This window comes from Osmerus mordax, chromosome 9, assembly GCF_038355195.1.
Source record: "Osmerus mordax isolate fOsmMor3 chromosome 9, fOsmMor3.pri, whole genome shotgun sequence".
Lineage (NCBI taxonomy): Eukaryota > Metazoa > Chordata > Actinopteri > Osmeriformes > Osmeridae > Osmerus > Osmerus mordax.
The window spans coordinates 12,949,537-12,973,894 of record NC_090058.1 but is presented as its reverse complement, the minus strand read 5'-3'; the positions used below and the strand labels follow the sequence as shown (position 1 = coordinate 12,973,894).

General features: G+C 40.6%; 2 protein-coding genes across 3 annotated transcripts in view; one reads left to right on the top strand and one right to left on the bottom strand.

Moving 5' to 3' along the window:
* The window catches only part of crybg1a (crystallin beta-gamma domain containing 1a), a 32,196-nt gene extending 16,084 nt beyond the window's left edge, over nucleotides 1-16,112 (bottom strand). The window contains exons 1-3 of one of the 2 annotated variants that reach the window (XM_067242766.1): nucleotides 15,713-16,112; nucleotides 6,845-6,989; nucleotides 948-2,281 (exon numbers count right to left, since the gene is read on the bottom strand). In XM_067242766.1, the coding sequence (XP_067098867.1) occupies nucleotides 948-2,281; nucleotides 6,845-6,989; nucleotides 15,713-16,047 (1,814 nt within the window). In that variant the 5' untranslated portion in view covers nucleotides 16,048-16,112. Of the gene's footprint in view, nucleotides 1-947; nucleotides 2,282-3,186; nucleotides 3,317-6,844; nucleotides 6,990-15,712 lie in introns of those variants that run through there. The other variant, XM_067242767.1, reaches the window with a different exon arrangement.
* A 2,090-nt stretch (nucleotides 16,113-18,202) lies between these two features.
* Nucleotides 18,203-21,315, top strand: ccr6b (chemokine (C-C motif) receptor 6b). Its single transcript, XM_067243403.1, has one exon. The coding sequence runs from the start codon at nucleotides 19,300-19,302 to the stop codon at nucleotides 20,401-20,403; it is 1,104 nt and encodes a 367-aa protein (XP_067099504.1). The 5' UTR covers nucleotides 18,203-19,299; the 3' UTR covers nucleotides 20,404-21,315.
* The last annotated feature ends 3,043 nt before the right edge of the window (nucleotides 21,316-24,358 follow it).

Below are 24,358 nucleotides of genomic sequence, written 5' to 3'. Positions count from 1 at the left end.
TACGAAAGAGACAGCCAGATAAACAAAACAATGCAAGTGAAAGGAATGGTTTGAACTTTACCTATCACTTTTCAAAGAGTTTAATGTGGAGACTTGATTGCCTGAACTGATTCCAACACATTATTTTACAAAATCCTTTGAACCTTCAAGGACATATCTTAAACGTGGCTTTAACTCAAACCATCAGCATCGCTAAACATTCCAGAAGGCCCATCAATTTCAACAGATTCAAAAAAAATAAAGACATTTAGGCTGTAACAACAGTCTCTAACTACACTTCATCAGACTGAAAACATGAAATATACTGTATCCAAATTCAGAATGGCCCACTTCCCTGGCCTTTTATCAGTAGTTTGATAACAGGGGCTTCCAAGTCAAACAATGTCAGCTAGCTCTTGTCACCATTTTCACGAGTCATTCATTTGGTGAAGGGAAACAACACCATAGGCAAACCCTGATTAATAGCTACTCAGTTATATATAACATAGGCTATGGTATGAAGATTGGATATATGAGCATAACATAGTATATAATATGCCGTGATGGTTGATGAAGGTAAAAAAGGTGAATGGCCTAATCTTGTATAGCCTTTCTTTTGTATTATGCACTACAGGCACTATGTAATGTGTTGTGTGTGAGCATTTTGGTGATGCAGTATATGTTCAGCTGTGCAATGAAAATCTCCTTTTGTTCTCTTCTGACACAAAGCAGCTTGGGAACAGAGCTCAGGTTGCACTTCCACAGCTCTCTCTCTCTCTCTCTCTCTCTCTCTCTCTCTCTCTCTCTCTCTCTCTCTCTCTCTCTCTCTCTCTCTCTCTCTCCCACTCTCTCCCTCTCTCTCTCTCTCTCTCTCTCTCTCCCACTCTCTCACTATCGTTTCATTCCTTTTGTCAGGATCAAAGAAAGGACAAAACAAGAGTTTTAAAGAAACACTGCAATTTACTTACAGTTCCAGCTCCGACTTCTGAGAGTAATCAAGGCTTTTGTCCTTTTCTTTCTCTACCTGCTCTTCTCCTTCCAAACTGGGCTCCCGGCTAATGTAAACCTTCTTGGCCAACACCTTTACACTGTGAGAAAGTTGAGTTAGAGTGGCAGCTCTGTCCTCCTTCTCTAGAGAGGAGCTCTTATCTGAGTTAATACGTGACTTGGAAACTCCCTGCCGAGGAGAGGTTGTTTGGAGCTCCGTGGTAGCTGGCGCTGCGGGAACAGACAGTTCTCTGCCATGGGACTCTGCTGCTGACAGGGTGGAGATGGCTGAGGCACCCTGGGTATCGAAGTCCTGTACCGAAATGACTGTAACAGGTGTGGTTACCGCTTGAGGCGAGTCTGCTCCAGGGCCCTCCTCCCTCTCTTTCTCCCTACCCTCCTGTGCCCCTTTCTCGTCTCCCAGGTATGTTTCCACCCACACTGCTTTATGGAGCGTCTCTTCTGAGCCCGGCTTCCCCTCCTCCTTTGTCCCAGGCAAGGAGCTCTGTATTGGGGTTATGGTTTCCTCAGACGTGCTACTTGTGGACTGTACAGCCCTTCTTGTTTCAGAGCTCCTCCTTCCCCTGGCTGGACTGTTTGGCTGAGCTGTTCCCCACCCAGCAATTTTCAGAGAGCTTATTTTAGACTCTGTGCTATTAGAAGTCAATTTAGGCGACTTTGGTGTTTCACCAGATTTGGCAAGGGGGATTTTGAATGACTTGAGGGTGATCGTACCCTCGCCCTCCTCGTTCCTCAAGGTGGTTTCTTCCAGATGGATCTGCAGCCTCTTGCTCACCTCCACCACAATTGCCTCCGTGAGGCCATGCTCTATTGGTGACTCAGCCCTCGAAGACGTAGACAAGGGAAAGGCAAAAGTAGTCGGAGTGACATTCCCCGACTTCCTCTCTCCGGTTGACTGCACCGGGCTCACTTTGCATACCTGCACCTCCCTCACGCTGCCTTGGCAGCTGCTGTCGCTGTCTGCGAATGGAAGGTCTCTTTCGTCCACCAGCAGAGAAGCCAGGCTAGTTGTGCTGGGGCTGTATTTGGTCACTTCTCCTTTCCCCGTCCCAGGCTGGACCTCTGCCATGCACAGCCCGGCTACGTCACTCTCTCCATGGGAAGGAGTGGGGGTCTTCTGCCCGTCCGAGTCTGAAGATTGGGGACAACCAGGGGAAAGTGGGTAGATGGGAGAGCTGCTGCCCGATAGAGAAGCATCATCCGAGGCTTCTGAAGCTCTGCCGCCTCTGCTCTTCCTCCTCTTGGAGCTGAAGAAACTTCCCAGGCGGGACAACATCCCCTTCTCATCTGAGCTCTGGGAGGGGAGTCAGAGAAACAGAGAAAGAGTGACTTGGTGCAAATAAGGTCGACATACCTGTAGCCAGGTCTTCAAGAAAAGAAAAGGGGTTGGGTAAGTAATGGGTTGTCTATTTTAAAGATGTGCTTTTTGTCTTGATGCAAACATGCCATACTTGTATCGTTGTAGTACACTGGACATTTTAAACAGCTCCATAAATGCAGGAAACCCATTTTCTAAATATTAAGAATTGAACACCTGCTACAGAATTAATTGTTCTTCTGCTTAATTAGCCACGTGAAAGACAGTTACAACATCTGGGCAATGACATTAGAGTGATACAACATGTCAATGACACCTCAAAAAGGTGTATACATTCAAGTTCAGAAAGTAGAACTACTACCATGTGTTAGTTCAGCACAGCTATCTGATTCCAATCACCTAGACCCAAAGATCAGCACAATAGAACCGACTGGTACCATCATCAGGCTCAATATATGGATGGAAGAAACAAATGGTAGTAGTTCTAGTTTCTGTATCTACTATTCCAACCTGACAAGAAAGCCAAAGCCTTGTCAATGATGAGCGAGCAGTAAATGATCAAGATTTACATCTGAGTATGGCAACAGGCCAAAGAGTAGACAAGCAAGAACTAAATATAAAAAAGAATATTTGCATGCAGAAGAGTCATATTTAATCCAAGCTATACTTAATGAAACTAGTCAGCGTGCTGTTAGACATACTTAATTACTGTGTACACCATACACAAACAACATTGACAGACTAGAGTGCTAAAATCCCACCCAAACATAATCCGTCTCTGAGCAGTATAGTTCATGTTAGGACAAGTTAGCCGCTTTATGTACATCTCGCCATAACAATAACATGACATACATACACACTTATATAAAATGCTTACATACCATTTTAATGTTAATGTCTGAAACGCGATTCTCCTTTGAATCTGACACAGAACAAGACAATCCACTGACTGCACATGAAGGTGGTAAACAAGTTAATGTTTATCCATTTTCAATTGTTTCCGGAAGTGAACTACAAGTCATAACATCCTTACAACAAGCAACCTTAACAAAAAATCCCTTCTGAAGGATTTTGAAAGATACTTTAAAAAACAAATTAACCCTCTTGACAGACAGACTGCTCTGCCTGAATGTTTGTCTGGATCTGGTTTTGACTTGACCCATATTAAACAAACGACATTACCTGGCCCCGAGGGGTAGGATCCATGTGTAAATAAGAGAGGAACAGAAAGACTATTGTGAAAGAACTTCAGAAGGCAAACAGCCACATGAAATAATGATCCCTGAAATGTATGGGTGTGGAATTTTGAACACAATAACCACACCTTTGCCCATATCCAGCTAAAGAAAATGAATTGGGCAAGTATGACATTATTGAAAGTATATCTACCATACAGAAAAACATCTGTTTGTTTTTTTAACTCTGGATGGAGCATGTGAGGGAAACTTCAGAGCATACACTCATATTGAGAAAATCAGTACAACAAATACATTTTTTTCTGCTTTGTTACATTACATTTACATTTAGCAGACGCTCTTATCCAGAGCGACTTACAGTAAGTACAGGGACATTCCCCCGAGGCAAGTAGGGTGAAGTGTCTTGCCCAAGGACACGTCATTTTGCACAGCCAGGAATCAAACCGGCACCCTTCTGATTAATAGCCCAATTCCCAAACCGCTCAACCATCTGACTTGTTGTCTAGTCTTAAATTGTTTGCCAGGTTCTCTTTTTAAATAATTGGGACATTTAGAAAGTATATTTGCTATCTTTCTGTTAGGGGGTTTGCTAATCTTTTTGCATGGGAACTGTTTGTGAGATTATTTCTTCAAGAGGATATCCCCTTCACAAAATCCAGTTTAAACTGTGTTCACTGTTAATTTTCAGACGTTCTGGCAAATTTCAGGGAGCGCAGGACAGATGTGAATACATACGTTGTAGATGCATATAGGTTCTGAAGTGTGGGCTTTGTGCAATGAACAAAAAAAGAGGCCTATTGCTCAAAAAGGACAGAGACCCCGGTCCCTGCACATCCAAAAATATGTCTTCCTTTATATATAAGTACCATAGCTGACTGAGTTAAATAAAGCTATTTTAATTGTTGGTAATCAAACAAAAGTACGTCATTTCAAGCATATTTTGTGAAGCTTATCACATATTCTGATCCACCAGAATCTGGTATCCATTTAATTATTCATATTTGAACATGTGTTATTAGATGAGATTAGACGTTTTCATCTTTGTTTGAGCGTAGTTCACCTCCTGACATGGATGTTGAGTTAATTTACCTATTTGGGAATCAGAAACTAGATACACTTACTCCATGAGAGCCTACTGTTCAGTGGGTATGTGTAGATTCTAATGGATATCACTTGTAAAAAAAAAAATGGGAATAAAAAGAGGGACATGTGGTTTGGATGTGAATTGGTTTAAATGATCTATCTAAAAATCAATCTAATGATTATGTAATTAGAAACCCGTATTCTTGTTGATTACAATTATGGTGTAGGAATCATATTCTAGATAATGATGCTAAAACAGTATGTAGGTAGTTAAGTAGTTAAGTCAAACAAGTTGTGTAACTGGAGAATGATACAGACAGTACACACACATAAACACACACTTTGCAAATGAACTCACTGCTGTCATCTGCTGTGCATATTGTTTGTTACAGCATGTTTCTGCAACTTGCTGAGTTAAGCAGGGGAAAGTATCACAAGTCTGCTCCACAAGTATGGGGGGGTCATTGTCACGAAAAAAGTCACAATATAGTCAATCTAGACAACAACGAAAATTATAATATTAAAGATAACGTTTCTATTGTACAGTTTGTGATGTACACAAGACGTTGATTGTATTTTCATAAATTTTAAGCAGAAATTCTCATTACTGCAATGCGTCTACATTCATTTAAATGGATCTTTGATAGAATTTTTGCTTGAATAAACAAAAACATCTTCACTAAAACAAAATGATTATTGTTTATTAAGTCAGATATTTTTGTGGAAAAACATGGTGACCATTTGTTCTCCTCCTCCATAACATTGTTCACGTTCCTCTAGAATTATTCCCGAAAGATGCATCACAATGAAGAGAAGGTACAAGATGAATACAGCTAAGTCTCTTTAATTCTGCACACTTTAATCGAGTTGTTTTACATTTGATCTAGGTTTTGCAGGAGCATGTAGCGCCACCTATAGGTCTACATGCTCCTGGTCTACGTGTTTTTGTAAATGTTGTTGTGCTTATGTGCTGAGGTTTTTGTCTGTTCCCACACTGTACTCCTCTAGGAGCATTGTCTGGGTGTTGCCTTTTTCTCTCCTCCTCTCTCCTCATGTTATGCTGTAACTTTTGTAGTCTCGTCCTGTCTACCCCCTTGTCATGTTTGTGTATTAGAAACTGCAAGTGGCAGCTCGGATCTAAGATGGATTCGAGAGACCGCAGATAGAGTGCGGCTAGTTTGGTTTGTTAAACGTTTTAGATCTTGTATTATTGTTTTTGTTGATTTTATGTAAAGCACTTTGAGCTGCAATTCTTGTATGAAAAGTGCTATATAAATAAAGTCTTACTTACTAACTTACATTTACACCAGACGTATAGTAGGCCCAAATGTTTTGAGTAGAAGCCTCAAAAGTGACACACATGCTCATTTTCACATGCCAAACTAAATCTGATAGTGCCATTTTAGCTGGGCATTGTAGTGCCTGTAGCGCCACCTTCCAGTCTACCATTGAATTGATTAACAAATCAACTTGTGTGACACCACGGGAGGCTGGTTGCTAGACGCATATTTTTAGATATGTCACCCTCCAGTGGCTGAGGCCATACATGACTACAAACTACAATGGTGGCAGCTGACAGAACTACATTTCCCAAGACTGTGTGCATTAGCACACCTGGGGAGAATGGTAGGATGAGAAGAGGGATGGACAGGATCGAGAGAAAGGACTAAAGAGAAGCCAGCGGTGAGGATTGGAACTGTGGCCTGGTTGCAGCCCGGTGGGGGAAAGTATTCAAAACCCTTTTTCTCCTTTTTTTGTTATTTAATGAATAATATTTTTGTCATTACCTAAGAACTAAGACCTTTTTGAGGCAAGTGTGGAAATTAAAACGTTTTTTTTTCGCCACTCTCTCACTCACGCATTTGGTGGGATTTGACTAACGTCTTGACTTCTGGGAATGTGGCTAGCTAGCGATGATAGCAAGCATACTCATTAAATCCCAGTATTATTAAGCATCTGTGCAGTAGGTCCAATTCATACTAATTGTGTAGCAGAGAGAATTAAAGCTTCCTTTCTTATCACAAAACAAACAAGCACTACAAAGCTCAGGTTTGTTTCAAATGCAGAACTTTTAAGAGCAGTGCTAATGCTGTCTACAATGCGCTTCAGTTTTGTACTAATTTATTAACTTTTGTGTCCTCCAACAGGGGAAGTACAAGTACAGCACAGTACAAAACAAAACATTTTAAAACATGGTTTAAAATGGTAATATGTACTAAATGGAAACTTAACATTGAAAAAGAAAAACGGACTGACAGACCTTTCTGTGCTTGGAGGGAGAAGTGGGGCTGCGGAAGTGAGCCATGTCCAAGTTCATCATGGATTTGGTTTCAGGTCTGAGGTCTGACTCGTCCAGGTCAGTCCTCATGCTGCATTCTGTCATCACACTCATCTGGTCATAGCTCCTGTTGAAGTTGGGGACAGAAACAGAGGGGGGGGGGGGGGGGGGGCAGCAGGCAGAGAGAGGGATAGTGAGGGGTGGAGTAGAGGGAGTGTTAGCCAAAGAGAGGAAGGAGGAAGAGACAGAGAAAGATAGATAGATGGGGGGGGGGGGCAAAGACAGAGTCATCTCTGTTGTATCACACCAAAAACTACATTTATACACTGACAATAAGATTTTTCTTAATTCGAACATGTTCTTAATTCACTTTCCAGACAGATGTAGTCTGAAATACAGTCTGGAATTTTTCATTTTGTTATACAAGAACACAGTAAGATCCTTTTTACCGCTGTCTTGGGTCGGGGTCAGAAAAAGTGGGTGTATACAGTGCACCCTCCCTTTATCTCTGTCCATGTCTCCAGGCAAACAACAAGAGGAGGCACAAAGAGAAATAGACAACATTCCCTCCTAACGGCTGAATCACAAGTTACATCTAGGTGTGTGCAGTTAGTGTGCCGCTGAGCATTCTGGGACATGCATGTGAAAGAAAGCCCGAATCTACTTTTGGGAGGCGTGGTTTTCGTCACCTTCGCCATCACATATTTAGTTGACTCCATGTTGCACAAAGAACTGAGGAGTGCAGTATTCACCACGACAAAAACTATTGTTCTGATTTGTGCTTTTGAATTCACTCTTTAAAGAAACCAGATTCCACTATTGTAAGCCAAGTTCACAACCAAGACGTGTTCAGAGATGTTAAAATGCATTAACTACTTCAGATTGAGACAAGATTCTAGCTGCAAGTATGAGGAGTAATGAAGAGTTTTTTTCACTGTGGGGTGCTAATGATGTGTGAAACTTTTAGTCAGAAGCAACAGAGTTGGTGTTAAGCGTTAACTAGGGAACCGATTGAGTCAAGCAGACTCACCTCTTTACGATGCAATAGTATTATGGAATCATCCAGATACAAGACTCAGTGACTGGAAAACAAAACCAAAGGTTTTATGTCTCAAAACTAAAATGATTCCCATTAGTTTCAAATCAGAAATACATTTACAATACATTTAGCAGACACTCTTATCCAGAGCGACTTACAGTAAGTACAGGGACATTCCCCCCGAGGCATGTAGGGTGAAGTGCCTTGCCCAAGGACATAACGTCATTTTGCAGAGCCAAGAATCGAACCGGTTACCTTCAGATTACTAGCCAGACTCCCTAACCACTTAGCCACCTGACAACACCTGCACACACACATGTAACACACACACACGTGATCAGAGCCATACAAAGGACCCTGAAGGACTAAGTAAACTAGAACAAGAGATGGAGGGAAGTCGAACACAGAGTCCTTCTCCATTATACTCTGAGATGATGACTCACAGCGGTTACTGAAGGATCCTTGGTTTCTTCCAGGTAAATCTTGAGCAAACTGCAGAACACACTTTCAAAACACTTTGAAGATTGATGTTTACTGTATGAACCTGCCCACCAAAGTAAATTCCTTGTGGTGTGAACTACTTGGCGTTTTAACTTTATTCTGATTCTGATGGCAGGGAGTTCGGTAGTTTACAATGGGCTCCAACACTTACTTTTGCTTGAGTTTAAAAGATCACTGCTTTGAAGCGTAAGACAAAAAATAAAGTTGTTTTGAGTAAGTTTCCATTATATTTTAGTACAGATTTGTATTTATTTGCTTTATTCTATGAAATGCAGATTAGCATTTAAAATTGACTAAATAGTAGTATGCACAGAAATGACTATAGGAAACCTAACCTCACCTATCGGACGTTCCCGCTCCTCGGACGTCTCGACCCCGCCTATATTGCCTTTGGCTCCATGCAAGAAGTGCCATCTTGCGATCATTACGTTTCAGGAAAAGTGTCCCTTGAAGACTCATCTGTCATTTGACCGTCTATCCGCGCTATAAGTAGGCTAAGGAATACTGGCTTTGAGCTTGTAGTGTAAAACGACACACAAATGACTACTTTTTAAAACCTAATAATCCACAGATTTTCAGTTCACTCATCCTGAAGCACAGTGAAAGGAGAAAAACAAAGCAAATTCCCTGAATCTAACACTCAATTCTCAACCAAATCAAATTTGGTAAATACATAAATATTCAATTTCATGTTGGGATTATCTTCTTTTCCAAACTGCAGCTTTACAAGGTGCTAGGTGATAGCCTTACACAATATAGGCAACATCTCACATCAAACTTTTATCAACTATGTAATCACCACGGGATACATTGAAAGTTGTTATGTTACCAGGATAAAGTGTGATTTCATTTCCCAGGTTACACAACCAGCTCATAAACCTGACATGTTGACTTTGGATGTGTGCAGACAGAAAGCTGATTACTCACTCTCTCTCTCTCTCTCTCTCTCTCTCTCTCTCTCTCTCTCTCTCTCTCTCTCTCTCTCTCTCTCTCTCTCTCTCTCTCTCTCTCTCTCTCTCTCTCTCTCTCTCTCTCTCTCTCTCTCTCTCTCTCTCTTTCTCTCTCTCTCTCTCTCCAGTTCCATACAGAAAAGCCTTTATTGGCATGAAACAAGTGACCAAGCAACAGTAAAATTTGTAAATAAGTGACCAAGCAACAGTAAAATTAGACTGTTTACAATGATAGTAACAAGGAAGAATACTAAGCAAACATTGTAAAATCTCTATTTTTTTTTCTCTATCTCTCTTCCACTCCTTTACATAAAGATAGACATCTGTGGATGCATGAATGCTGTGATGTAACACAATATATGGCAAGATGACAGTATGTCTACAATTTCACTTATTTAGGCTTACTGTATTTACTGATTTACACTGTGAAGTGTGTTGCATTGTGGGAAACAGAAGTCAACAAGTGCAGACTGTCTACTTTTATTTGAATGTACTTTCATTCATATAGAATGAATTATTCAGAGAACAAAGCCCTTTTTGTTTATTGTCTATTTTAGGGCACCAGAAGTCCTTGAAAGGAGAACACGATTTCTTTCTGATTTCTCTAATCATTCAATAAATCCCTCAACGAGACACAGCCTGTCTTGTTGGAAGTCCGTACATGGCTCGGGTGTGGATCCAACGGGCTGATAGATATCTTCCCTCACCACTCCCCTCACCTGTACCTGCCGTCTTCCACAATGCATACAGTTCACCTGAAGATGATCAAGGACCATAAGTGCGAGCTGTTTTAACATTTTTTTTTTTTACAAGAAATGGTCTGTGTTTTTATCTGTGTCCTACAGTCATCTACAATGTTATAATAAATGTCATAGGAGCAGTATGTGTTTACAATGCAGCGCTACAACAGAATCTCAAATATAACATGACGAAAATGTCCGTTTGACACGTATCACAAGATGGACAGCTAAGTGCAGATGCCCGTAAGATGATTTCATTAGAGTTGTAAGTTGTGTCTTCAGACCTCGTTGGAAGGACAGCCGTGACTGAAAGATGCGTCGTTGAACGGGGAGATCATCCCACCATGTCGAGCTCACAGGCAGGGCTTTTGTCTTAATGATTTGTTGCAGCTAATTAAACTGTTACTTTGGTCATGCCCAATATTCTAGCCATGGAATTGCCTTCTCATTATTAAGCTGGAATGAGCCACTTAGTTTGGTACTGGATATCGTGTTGTTTGGAGAGCTCTGTGTGTGTGACAGGGAGGCAAGGGAATGCGTTTGTGTGGATAAGCTGGATGTGTGTGTGTGCATGTGTGTGTGTATGCATGTGTGCGTGTGCGCGTATGTATGTTTGCATGTGTGTGTGTGTGGAAGGTCATGTTTACATGTCAGCTCAGCAGAAAGAGAGGGACGTGAGCTCCTCCCTTGCTTTATTGACTATTAGAGAGGCAGCTGCAACACACTTTGACCACTATAGCCATACAACATACCTACTTAAACACACACACACACACACACACACACACACACACACACACACACACACACACACACAGACAATAGAGAACAGTCTATTGAAAATAACCTGTTCAAGTTTGCATAAGCTACTCAAATAACATTTAAACTCAACTCCTAAACTAACCTGACTTTCCCTAACATAATAACTCAGAAAAATCAACAAAGAAAAGTCTAATATGGGTCTTGACTCCTTCCAGGTGATTAAACCAGGTGTTGAACCAGGTACCAGGTTCAACAAAGTGGCCGTGGCACCCTCTACCCCCCGCCTTGCCCTGTATGCAAACTGAAGAGGGTCAAGTTCATTTTCCTTTATAAGAAGCTCTCTTTTCAGCAGTCTTTCAAAACTCTTTTTTACTAAAGAGGTCAAGGCTACTGGACAATTTTGGGGGGGCATTTCTGTCTGGTTGTTCTCAGACACAGGTATAACTGCAGAACGCCTTCTTTTTTTACCACGATGCAGAATTCAACAATCATCGAGTTACCCATGTGGGCTCTACTATCAAGAATCGATCTATTATTATGTAGACCAAGCATCAAAGTTGTTTAAAGACAGTGTCCCATTTGTGCCATCCCATTGATGGCATCCCATGGGACGTGCTCAATGGCGCTACGTAACCATAGACAGATCATGACTTAGGTAGACATAAAAAAAAAAAGATTAAAGGAGACCCTCCTCACTCTCATCAAGTGTGAGCACCAGTAGAGGAGCTGCCTCTACCCTAACGACCCTGTCAACAAAAGTATGGAAGTGTTTGGTGGGACAGAGATAGACATGTTTAGTATTGTCCCTCAGGATTAGCATATTACTACTATTAACCTTTAGAAAACAGTAGTATTGGGAAGCGGATTGGGACGTTTTTAACACTATCCACTTCAGATGTCTGGCATGCTGACAGGTAAGGTAAGGTAATCTCATCACTCAATCTTCTCTACTGCCCCAAGCAGAATGCCTCACAGATGATGAGCACACGCAGACAGGTTTGATTTTGTTTGTTTGATGCACCCAACTCTCCCTTCAACCCCCTTCAAGCCCTTCCAACTCAACCCCCTCTCTCACCTTCCTTTTCCTCACTCGCTCCTTAACCCCTCCCTCCATTAACATCTCCTGACCCCACCCCTCCTGAACAAACTGAGATGGGCATTCAAGATATGCTCTGTAGTCTGTAAGCTCTGTAGTTATACTCAATGCCTGTACAAATCATACAAATGACGTGCCTTCCTTCTTTCAACCTCAGCTAGGTTGATTATATAGTTGCTTATTTTTTGTTTAACCTTGTTCAACATTTTAGTCGATTTAAGTCAATGTGAATTTAATAAACTGCTAAACATATCTACACATTTTTTGTAGTTAATATATGTTTACTTATCTAATTTTAGAAACAATAAATGCTATGGGTCACTCTGGAGAAAAGTAGGAATTAATCAGTGTCTTATCTACAGATCCAAAGGAAAGACCCTGTAATCAAGTCTATACTGGCTGAAAGTACGTTCCTCTAGAATGACTCATTTTTTGGAAATCAAATGAAGCTTGACACGAAAAAAAAAGTAAAAGTCAGATTATTCAAACTACAACAGTTTCACTTTGTTTGTGTTTATACTGTAACAGTATACTTCCTTTAAGATGTATCCTGATGTGAGCTATCTCTGCTTTGATTCTGGCTAGCAATTTCAGTTTTTGTGTTTAACGTACTTCAGAATGAAAGTCAAAGCCATGAAGTTGACTGATAATACTGAAAGAGATTCATTCCTGACACACTTGCCTAAACTTGTTGCTTCACATACATGTGTATTTTGATCATTCACAGGTCACATTAAACACAAAAACTGAAATTGTGGTAGCCAGAATCAAAGTAGAGATAGTTGCAAACACAAACAAAGTGAAACTGTTCTAGTTTGAATAATCTGGCTTTCACTTTGTTTGTGTTTGTTATTTTGTGTTCCCTAGCAATCTCACTGAACAGCTGAACAAAACAATCCTTTATGTGTTAGGGTGAGCTTCTGTGATAGGAAGTTGACTGTCACAGCATATTCAATCTGCAAATGTTCTCTCACTACATGAACACTGTGACCCAATGCAAATATAATAGCACCTGCTTCATGCTATCATAGCATTTGCATATCATAGCATTGATATAAAGCTACCAACTTCACGACACAATAGTAGAATGTTCTACAGTCTGGTTAAGTTTATCACATAACGTAATTCTCACAGTTTAATTTAGGGAACATAACCATCTTTATCTAATATGACACACAGGAAATGATTCCCTGTGTGTCATATTACCTGCCATAGAGCATGACTATACAGCTTAACCATTAATCCTTCAACAGTGTGGAAACTGCAAGTGTTTTTCAAAATGCCGTTTTCTCAGATACCTCCTTAGTCCACGCCCCTTCCCTTAAGCGGCAACCACAGTACAGAGTTCAGAGCAGTGGGAATGCTGCCTGTGTAGAGTATGTGGTGGAATATTTCTGATAGTTTCCTCTACATGGTGTGGGACACTTACTATGTGCGGTATACAAATGTATTGGCTGAAGTGGGAGAAAATGAAGGATTTAAACGTTTCAGTTTTTAGATAATTGTATTCATTGTCATTTTCCTCTTAGCATTCTCTGTATTCCTATGAATTCATTCACTTTGGTCACCGAAGGACAGTGGGGCACAGGCTGTCATGTCCTTTAGTTTGTTGACAGAGAGTGGTTTAGAACACTTTGCATCCCACTTCACACTTATGGAAACAGATATAGGCAAACGTATTGATAAACTGCTTTGTGATTTTGTGACCTGGGTAAAAAGTGAGTGGAGTCCATAGATAAGACAACTGGAATACTTCAACGGCTGTCCCTACATGTTTATCTCCTTATTATATTTCCCAAGACCAAAGCATTTCAATGTAGCATGAAGCCTCTAGAGAAAATGATAAAAAAAATGCTTACTAAGCAAACAGGAAGTGTAATGTTATTCATTTTGAGAACACCTGATATGCTGGATGTGTGTGCATGTGTCAATATGTGCACACGTGTCTGTGCTTTAGTGGGTGTGTCCCTGGCTAATTAGGTTATTGTGCTCTGCATGCAGCCGAATACTGTAGATCCTTCACATTCATTCACGTGTGTGCATCCACCAGACATCAAGCAGTGGCTCATCTGATTGGACAGGGACAGGGAAATGTTGCTCTCGTTACTGGTGCAGCAGGTTTTGGATCTAGTAAGGCATCATGCTAAGGATAAAAGGCTGTATTTTATCCAACAAAAGGTTGTTAGTAAAACCTAAATCCTAACCTGTCCATCAAGGATGTTAAGAAATATCAAGGTCTGATGTCTCAATGCATCTTTGCATGGCTTTAGACTTGTGCAATGGGCGGCACAGTGTTTGTGAAAGTTAAAATACAGATGACTGCTGAAAGCAAAACCATTAGGTCATAGTTAACTTTCGACATCTTGTTTGGTGGCATGGCAGTTTAATATGAGTCTGAGAAAAAGTATAGGATTTAATGTAGGTATTTCTATTTATTGAGTTTGGATCCAAACTACATGGATTCCTGAATTCCTTTTTAACTACCCACTCCTAACATGACTGAGTCTCACACCCTAAACCATACATGATTGAAAGATTTACATGCCTTATAACCTCGTCTATTTAAAAACTCAACTGATCCTGTTTCTGCGGTCTCCTCTCCACAAAAACAAGACTAAACTAGCCAAGGAGGAACTTGACACATCATTGGTTAATCAGACTGCCAGGGGTAAAACAGTAATTCTCAGTTGTTCATTCTCACAACACACCCCTTGATATCACAATGTGGAAATGTATTCAACACACTGCTTCAGTGAAGTAACTATAGTAATAATTGTGGAGATGACCAGACATAGACTTCTGCTACTGTATAAAAGACACAGCTTTATTGCATTTGATTTCACTGTCATGGCAATCCATTGAAAATAATTTAAGCCCAGTATTTTTAAAAAGTCCCTGATTCACCCTGCTCTGAAAGACATATCTTAACTTTGACTTGACGTGAATCAAGAACATTGTTTCCAGATTAAAAAAAACATCTCATGGAAATTGAGTTAAAATACATACTTTTATGCTTTGAGATGTATGACTATTAATATTAATTAAAGGTATTTCAAGAAAAAAATATTATCCTCTAAAGTTTTTCCTATGTGTTGATAAAGATAGTGACTCTATACTATGTACCTAAAGTTATGAAGCTAAAAATGTCTAACTTTAAAATAATGTTCTGAAGTGGGAACCCCAGAGACTAAAAGCCATATTTTAATGGAGGACAAGGACGAGGAGTAAGAAGGGAGCAGAAGAGGCACTGGGGACCACACTGGAGAACATAACATAATTCATCCAGAGCTCAATAAGACCTACGCAATATTGATGTTAATACACGGCCAATCCTTGTAGACCTTTGTTCATTAACATCTGATGCTTGTCAGTACTGAAGACAAGTGGGACCCGAGGACGGGGCTTAGTCCTCCCTCTATGTTTACATTTATATTGTAAGTTTTTACAACATTATGGTTATAACTGGGATCACTACCTCTGAACTACACAGAAAATGCACCTGGACCTCCTGGTTCCTCAGGTGGTAGGCCTACCACAGTTTTACCTCACCGCCCATAACGAATAGTTCCATTTGAGATACAACACACTGACTTTTAAACTGAAGCTACGGTGCTTTTCGTAGTGCTTGATAGCCTACTATTGTTGATAAACACCAAGCACACGGTCGGAATCTTTCGGCCAAAGTAAATTCCTTGTCTGTGCAAACTTTCATGGCGAATAAAAACCCATTCTGATTCTGATTTTGTCATTTAGCCTACTCACATTTGCCTTTTGAAGCTGTCAAGTTCCTCATTGAAAAAAAGGTCATCTCCTGCAGAGTCGTTTGATTTGTTCTTCTTTAACTTGAAGGATAGGAATCTTTTTGCCTTCTTTTTCCTCGGGCTTGTTGGTACCATATTGCCCGACAGCGTCGCGTCCCGTGGGCTATCAAATGTTGGACTTGATGGTGAAGTCGAAGATCTTGGGATCGGTTTGGCAGGTTCCCCATCTCTGAATGATTCCGAATACATAGAGTGTTCTCCATCCTTGTTTTTTTTATCTAGTGACTTAGATTTATGAAATAAATTCTTTATTTTTGACGTGTTAGATTTACTCATGATGGAGATTTAACTCTTCCCCGAAGAGCGAGTAGAAATGGCAAGTCTTCATGTGTGTTGCTAGAACGAATATCTGGTGAGGTGAATGTGTGGTAAATGTGTTGTACCTGTCGTGCTCCCTCCCTCATTGCTTCAACTATTGAACCACATCAGTGCGCGGTGCGTTCTGGTTGCACAATGGCCTATGATGACAGACTAATTCATATTTTTGTAAACGTCATTTTATAATCTACTTTATAATAAAGATCACAAGTTTTTTTATAAAGGAACATGCTACTGTTATACTATACAAGGTCAAAAAGGGAATACAATAAATTATACTGTGGCCTATATGGTAAAGAAATATGTCATTGGTTCTATAACGACTGTTAAGACTTTCAAATGCTTAAAGAAAATAATTGTCCTTGTGTGTGGTTTTCCACTGCCCGTGTTGCACGAAGGACGTCTGTTGGCTCTATCTAGTGGCCATTTGGAATAAGTACAGCATCATTCAGTCAGTCTGAATGACAGTGTTTTATCATCATCGTCATACTATAACGCCATGAATCTCTCTCTCTCTCTCTCTCTCTCTCTCTCTCTCTCTCTCTCTCTCTCTCTCTCTCTCTCTCTCTCTCTCTCTCTCTCTCTCTCTCTCTCTCTCTCTCTCTCTCTCTCTCTCTCTCTCTCTCTCTCTCTCTCTCTCTCTCTCTCTCTCTATACAGTTCGGGTTGAGCAGTATTGCCAAAGCAGTCCATATTGAATGGACATTTTAACATATCATAACATTTAACAAGGAGTTAAAAGTTATTTCTCTCTCCCTCTCTGTATCTGTGTTTCAGTGTTTCTGACAACATGTCAGCCTTCTTGACACTGGACATTCATTTGATACTATATATGGATGAAATATCAGCCTTCTGGACACTGGCCATTAAATATAAATATAAACATACCTGAACAAGAAATGTCAGCCTTCTTGACAGTTGTTCTGGTAAGGCGTTGAGCTGGGAAGTGCAAAGTCAGAGATTCACTCTGAGGTAAATCCGACACAAAAAGCTCAAGAACTTGTGTTTTGTAGGTAATATCGTGTTACATCTTATTTAGCCAGCAGATTTCTTGCATTATGAGAGTAAAAGTTGTATTTTGATTGATATTGTAAGACTGCATTGGGCAGTGTATTCCCATTCAAGTTAGTCACTAAGTCACTCAGTCAGTCAGACACACATTTCGTGATTGGCCAGACTCACACACAACAACTTTGACGCGTGTTTTGTATTTATTCTGACACCTTCAGCAATCAAGTCTTTTAAGCTTAAAATATTTTAAATGCAATTCATCATCCATGCACTCAAAAATAAAGGATGAATGTAAGGCTTGTGATGCAAAATGTCAAAATGTGTCACGGCCACAGCCATGCCCCCCTGTTTTTGGTTTTGCCCTGCCCTAGTGTTTTCCTGTCTTTCATAGGTGTGTTCGACTTCATGCAGGACCGGCGGTGCCTTGAAGTTGAGAATGCTATTGGCTGCTTCAAGTCAGGCTGACTTGAAGCAGCCAATGGCATTCTCAGCTTCAAGGCAGCCGGCTGCAGCCGGCTGTCGGCGCCGCCGGCGCTGCATGAAGTCGAACACACCTATTGTCTTCACCTGTATCTCGTTCAGTGGTTTCAGTTCTCGTTAGTGTCATTGTGTCCACCTGTGTCTAGTTTGGTTCTGTGTATTTAGGTTCCTGTTTTCTATCCAGTGTTTGTCTTGTCCTTACCCTTGTTATTGTGAGCTCTCTGTGTGGCTCATATATACCATGCAGGAAGGCCAGTAGGTGAACTGGCCTTCCTGCAGTGGACAAACTATTTATTTCTTCCCTCAGCTGACAACATAGAAACCATCTTCACACAAGCTGGATACTGTAATACTGCCTTGACAGTTTAGTGAAAGTTTGAACCTCACAAAGGTGGTACAGCAGAAATAAGTGCATGGAAATGAGATGATGAGGAAGGGAGGATACAAAAAAAAATGTGTATTCACATTGCACCACCCAATAGCACAGTCAGCAACCAGCAGTGAGATATCTACCATTCTGACCTGTTTCCTCCATAGCTCACGAGCATCTCTTCTGAAGAAATCATCTGATGCTGTAGAGTTCCACATTACTACCAGTATATATACTTTTTATGTACTTTGCCATTAGCAAGCTACATTAATACAAAAAAAACAGTTAATGAATTGTTTTAATTAGACTTTCTTTGGTTTTAAGAGGACGTTTGAACTGGACTTTTTTCCACCTTTTTACTCCTGAGACATTTCATTTGCAGGTAAGATAAGATAAACCTTTATTCGTCCCACAATGGGGAAATTCAGGCATGTAGTTTATCAACTTCAATGTTGATTGATTTAACATTTTCAAAACATACATATATCCAAAATCTGTACACAAAATATCCACAATATAAAAAGGAAAAGGTAAAAAGTCTATGCTTGGATGAAATGTGTTTAAGACGGGTCATGCCATTGTTACTGACTGAATTATGCTGTTTGATTGCATTAGTTTGTCAAGATTAACTTAAAAGCAAGGTTGTGCTGCATGTACTGAACTGGGAGAGAAACATATTTAAACCACTGCCTATTACAAACATTTGGAAAATGTAAACACAATTACTATATGTCATTGCTACAATATTACTTTATTGGTAAGCATTCCTAGATATACAATGAAAGTTTCACAAATAATCTTCAAATTATAGACAAGTGCAATAATGTAACTGAACGCAAAGGGTGCATCAAAGTGCAGTACATTATTACCTGAATCATTTTGCAAAACACCATCTTCACACCTTTGGGACTGAAACTGCACTCAATAGTCTATTTGTTACATTCAACCCACAGGCTTTTGGGGGATATTTTCTGATCCTTGTCTTAGATGCATCTTTTTAGATCGTTTTTAGGGCATCTGAATGTGCTGTGGTGTTTATTGTCAAAGGTCTGATAATAATCAAATCAGCGAAGAATCAGACAGAGGTATATACGCCTTCATGTGTTGCCACATGTTCCTTCAGATGGCATAAATTCAAAGAGAAAATGGGTCATGAATTGATAACATCAACTCTCAAACTTTCTCTTAGAGAAGAAGACTTTGCCTTCAGGCAAACGTACCTCTGAAGTGGCTTGACTGACTAGCCACTGAAAAACCTTTTATTTTTAAATAGTCAGAAAGCTTTGGAAACTGAATGTGGTTTTTCTTTGCTCGAAATTCATTTATTTTTTCTTCCACAGGGCAAAAACCATGACCTTCAATGATGAAGATTATGATTACAATGACATCATTTACAATTATACCGACAATGATACGGCGCCTCCTTGTCAGCTGTACGTCAAAAAGTCAATGGAAATCATAATACAAACCTACATCCATTCCTTCATCTGCGTTTTTGGCCTGTTGGGCAATGTGTTGGTGATTGTCACATATGCCTACTACAAGCAGGCCAAGACTATGACGGATGTGTACCTCCTAAACGTGGCCTTTGCCGATCTGCTTTTTGTTCTTGCCCTCCCGCTCATCATACACAACGAGAGGAATGCCTGGAGCATGGGCCACCTGGTCTGTAAGATGGCGGGAGGCGCATACAGCATCAACCTCTACAGCAGCATGCTCCTGCTAGCCTGCATCAGCTGTGACCGCTACATTGCGATCGTCCAGGCAAGGCGCTTCTTCGGCATTCGCTCTCGGTTACAGACCTACAGCCGTCTCATCTGCCTGGCCGTCTGGGCGTTGGCCGTGACATTGACCATCCCGTCGGTTTACTACAGTAAGCTGACTGAAAACAATCTTCCGGGGGACACCTCGACAGAGTGCCAGATGCAGATTGATGACACTAAGACCGCCGTGCTGATGAAAGTGCTGGTGCCTAGTCTGCAGGTGTCCATCGGTTTCCTTTTGCCTCTCGTGGTCATGTTGATCTCGTACTCCAGCACTGCCTGGACCTTGCTGCGGGCACAGAATGCCCAGAGACAAAAGGCGCTAACTGTGGTCCTGACTGTGGTGGTGGTTTTCATTCTGTGCCACTTGCCCTACAATGTGGCTCTTCTGTTCCACACGGTAGGGTTGTTTAAGGTACGGGGGTGTGAGGAAGAACAGGTGAAGATCACCACTCTGAGCATCACCAGGAGTCTGGCCTACCTGCACTGCTGCCTCAATCCCTTCCTCTACGCCTTCATCGGGGTGAAGTTCCGAAGCCACCTCCGCAAGATTCTGGAAGACATGTGGTGCCTGGGGAAGAAGTACATCTACTCAGGTCAATCCTCGACTCAGATATCAGACCTCTACATCTTAGGGCGCAGATCTGCAGAGGGGTCCAACAACGACAATGGATCGTCATTCAACATGTGAGAAAGGAATAGAGACTTGGCGGTCAAGTGAATTCAATACAGGATATTAAGCTGAAGCTGCCCAAAGAATTGGAGGACATTTGGTTTGAATTTCAAATGTCAAATACATAATGGGGAGTCAGTGGATATTTGTCACCTATTTGGAAACTAAGGAAACTGCAGCTGATAAACATAGTTTAGTCCATGCCATTTGGTTAAAATCCCTATCCTTAAGTAAAAATTTGGTATCTGATGATAATATGCAATGATAGCAGGTTTCAACTGACACAGTTGTATTGTATTTTTTTTAAGTTGGCAAACCCATCTAAAAGGGGGAAAAAATAAATCAGTCAAGAATGTATGTATTGTACAGCAAATCTATATACGTGCATTTCAGAGGATGTTTGTTGTCAGTTCAATTGATCAGTTAACTTGTATTATGCTAATTTTAGTGTATTAGACGCACTTGTTCCGGGAGTACAATGGTACTTAGGAATGATTGGCTGGACCTGATGTTAATTTCCTCCAGGATCACAATGTCTCTTATTGAGAGACTTGTTGGTTTGTTGTAACTGTCTTAAAATTATTGTACTCGCCGTGAAATATATTATTGTTGCTTGCTTTTTTCCACAGGTATACTCTTGCACTTTTGAGGTTCTTGCTGTTTAATTGTAACTTGTCTAACTACATGCTCTTATTGTTCTTCCCTTTGGGACTTATTTGGTTTTCACAATGTATGCTTCATGTTTGGCTACCTGCAATGTTTGGGGCTATCTCGTTATGATCAGTGACCTATGCACTTTTGTAAAACTCTCTCTTGGAAGTCGCTTTGGATAAAAGTGTCTGCTAAATGCATAAATGTAAAATGTAATGTAAATGTATTATCTTGAAATTTGGTGAATCCTTCAGCATTGTTCTGATTTGTAATTGTTTACTGTTACATGTATTGTATAGTCAACCTTTTTCTTAATGATAAACATTTTGGTTTCATACCAGTGTGTCTCTTTACATCTGTACACTACCCACCTAGAATTCAACATTGGAAAGCAGCTACATTGGAATGGCTGTAGTATTTCAGATTTTGCATGCACATAGTATTATACAAAGTAGCTGTGCATCTTTGGAAGTAATTTGCTTATTCCAGTTTCAAATACAAAGAATCATTGACATAGGCCAACGCAAAAACAATCTACTTCAACCAGGAAATAATCTCACTACATGTGAGGGATTCTTGTACCTTTATCCATAACCAAATCCCCATGCAAGCAACATAATTATTTGTGGAAAAAAGTTAATAGTTAATGGTTTTGCTTGCAATATAAAGAAATCTGGTGCACACGAGAAACTTTCTGGTGAGCACGAGAAAGTTTGTGGTGCGCACGAGATACTTTCTGGTGCGCACGAGATACTTTCTGGTGCGCACGAGAAACTTCCTCGTTAGCACGCTTAAGTATCTGGTGGACAGACGCGTGCATTAGATCTGCTGTTTTCATGCGTGGAAATGACTTATAAGGACATTAAAAGTTTGCTTGCGAGTCGTCATCACCATATTATCTAGACAGACATTAAAAACGAATTTTGCAGTTGTGTTGTCTGTTTTGGCGCAAGGGATACAACAGTCTTGACCAGGGGTCTCATTTATAAACGTGGCTGTCTCAACATGACATTGTCAAAATGGGTGCAGGAGGAGATGCCCTGACTGCATGGAATACAGGATAACATCATATATCCTACCTTTAGATAACTGCAGAACACAGCGTATAACTAAATATATTTCTTTAATAATGTGCATATATCATATGTCAAAAACTGGAAATACAGTTATAAGCTCCGGCACAATCGCTGCACTCTACGTCCTCGTTATCAGTCCAAACTTTAATACTGTTCATAACAGAACGCTTTTGTTTTCAAATTGTATCTCGACTCGGGATATCACTGGCACAGTTGATGGCAGCAGCAATATGCTGCAACTCGCACAGTTTTTATTGGTGATCCACCGGCCACCAAATAATGTGGTTTTCGAGCCTCCACCTCGCCTACAAGTAACAGTGTCTGAGAAGATACTTTCTCGTGCGCACCAGAAACCTTCTCGTGCGCACCAGAAACCTTCTCGTGCGCACCAGAAGTTCATGTCCCTTTAGGGGCTCCGTACCAACATAAGTAAATTAGTATTCTAATATTAATTAACCCGCTTTTCAACCACCTCAGCTGGGCTACACACCTACAATAAAGAGATGGATTTTCATGATGATCTCATTCATCTACCCTGGAGTCTCTTGATGTAAATATTTACTAAGCCATTCACTAAATAAGATGGCTGATAAGAAAGATCACATAATGTTAGGTGAGTAATTTCATCCCTATGTGGACTTTGTATATCCTTATAGCAACCGATAAATAGAAAGGTTTGACAGTAAAATTCAATCAATTCGATATATTTGCGCGTCACAGGACCGTAAAACCAGACTGGCACGAATGATTGGACAGTATTCAGACCGAATGCAATGATTGGACGGGCTACTTGTCTGTCTGTCTCTCTTCCTTCCGGCAGTAGTCAGGCAGCGTGTTCATGTGTTTTGGAGGGGTGGCTCTTAAGGGAGGGGGTGGGATATTTTTGTTGAAATCCTTTCAAACTGAAGCTAAAACTTGCCTGTCTTGCCTTGAACCCTTTTTAAGGTTGTAAACCAAATATTATAGAAGATAGAATGGAAGTACTGCCAAGAGTGGTAGTAGAAGGATCATGAAAAAAGTCTGTTCTGTCTGCTTCTTAAAATGATGTATTCCTTCACACTAGTGTTCCAGTAAACTTCACTTCTCAGAATATATGTAGAATACATTGACTAGTGTGCTGGATTTCCTGTCCAGGACTGAGCATCTGCCCCCTGGTGGTGGCAGAAGAGATTTCACTGCTCAACAAGAACTTGACAGTTGTAATTTTGGCAGCAAACAACAAATAGCAAACAAAGCTATTGGACTGAAAGATATTCAAAGTTCAGTCATACAAGACGACATCTTCAAAATGTCAACACCGTCAGGATCTCCACAAACGATAAAGTGCTGAAGATTACTCAGATGGCAATAAAGCAACTCTACTCTACAAGATACCTTTTGAGAGGAATGGTGAGAGAGTGAAGGAGCTGAGGAACCAATTATGTACAAGTTAAGACCTCAATATACTCCAGTTTCGTACCTGTACATATGTACGTATGTGAAAGCTATGCACGTGGCATTGTTCACTCCACTGCATTCTTTATGCCAACATGGATGTTTCAAAGCTATGTCCACTAGGAGGCATGTCAGCGACAAAACCCTGTAGTTTGAACCCCTTGTTTTGTGTGTGTGTGTGTGTAAAAGTACAAAGCTGTGAAGACATTCATTTATCCATAGAGCAACATCTCAAACAGCCATCACATTACATGCCACACAGCTGTCCACTGACTTTCAGTGAGCTTGTGTCCCTAGTTTTATTCTTTCATTTATCATTTATTTTCTTCATTTAGCATATATGCTTTTATCCAAAGCAATGTACAGAGGGAGTTAAACCTGCAACCTTGATCTGCAGTTAAATGCTGTAACTCTGAACAATACATATCCATCACTGAGCGGCACCTACTCCCAATCTTAAAAGACACAGGCATGTGACCCCAAAAGCTGCTTCACTAAAGCTCTTTACAAGGTGCTGGGACACCTATTGGACATACATTTTAGACAGGTGTCCCTCTATGAAACGTTTGCATGGTACACACCCTGTCTCATTATTCCATAGCTGTTTGACACATTTTGGGAATGGGAAATATGTTTAAGTATCTATAGTTGCTTGAGTTTTCAGTCAGTTCTCTGTGTGTGTATGTATGGGTGCAGACTGTGAAGTAAAGTAGGCTATGTGTCAATTTTCATGACTGTGTCTACGTATAGGTGCGAGGTAGGCCCCTTCTATCAAACGCAATCACCCACCAGATGAACAGGAACTGCATGGC

Excerpts from the sequence above, each read along its gene's own strand:
- ccr6b (XM_067243403.1), top strand. The coding sequence starts at position 19,300 with ATGACCTTCAATGATGAAGATTATGATTACAATGACATCATTTACAAT.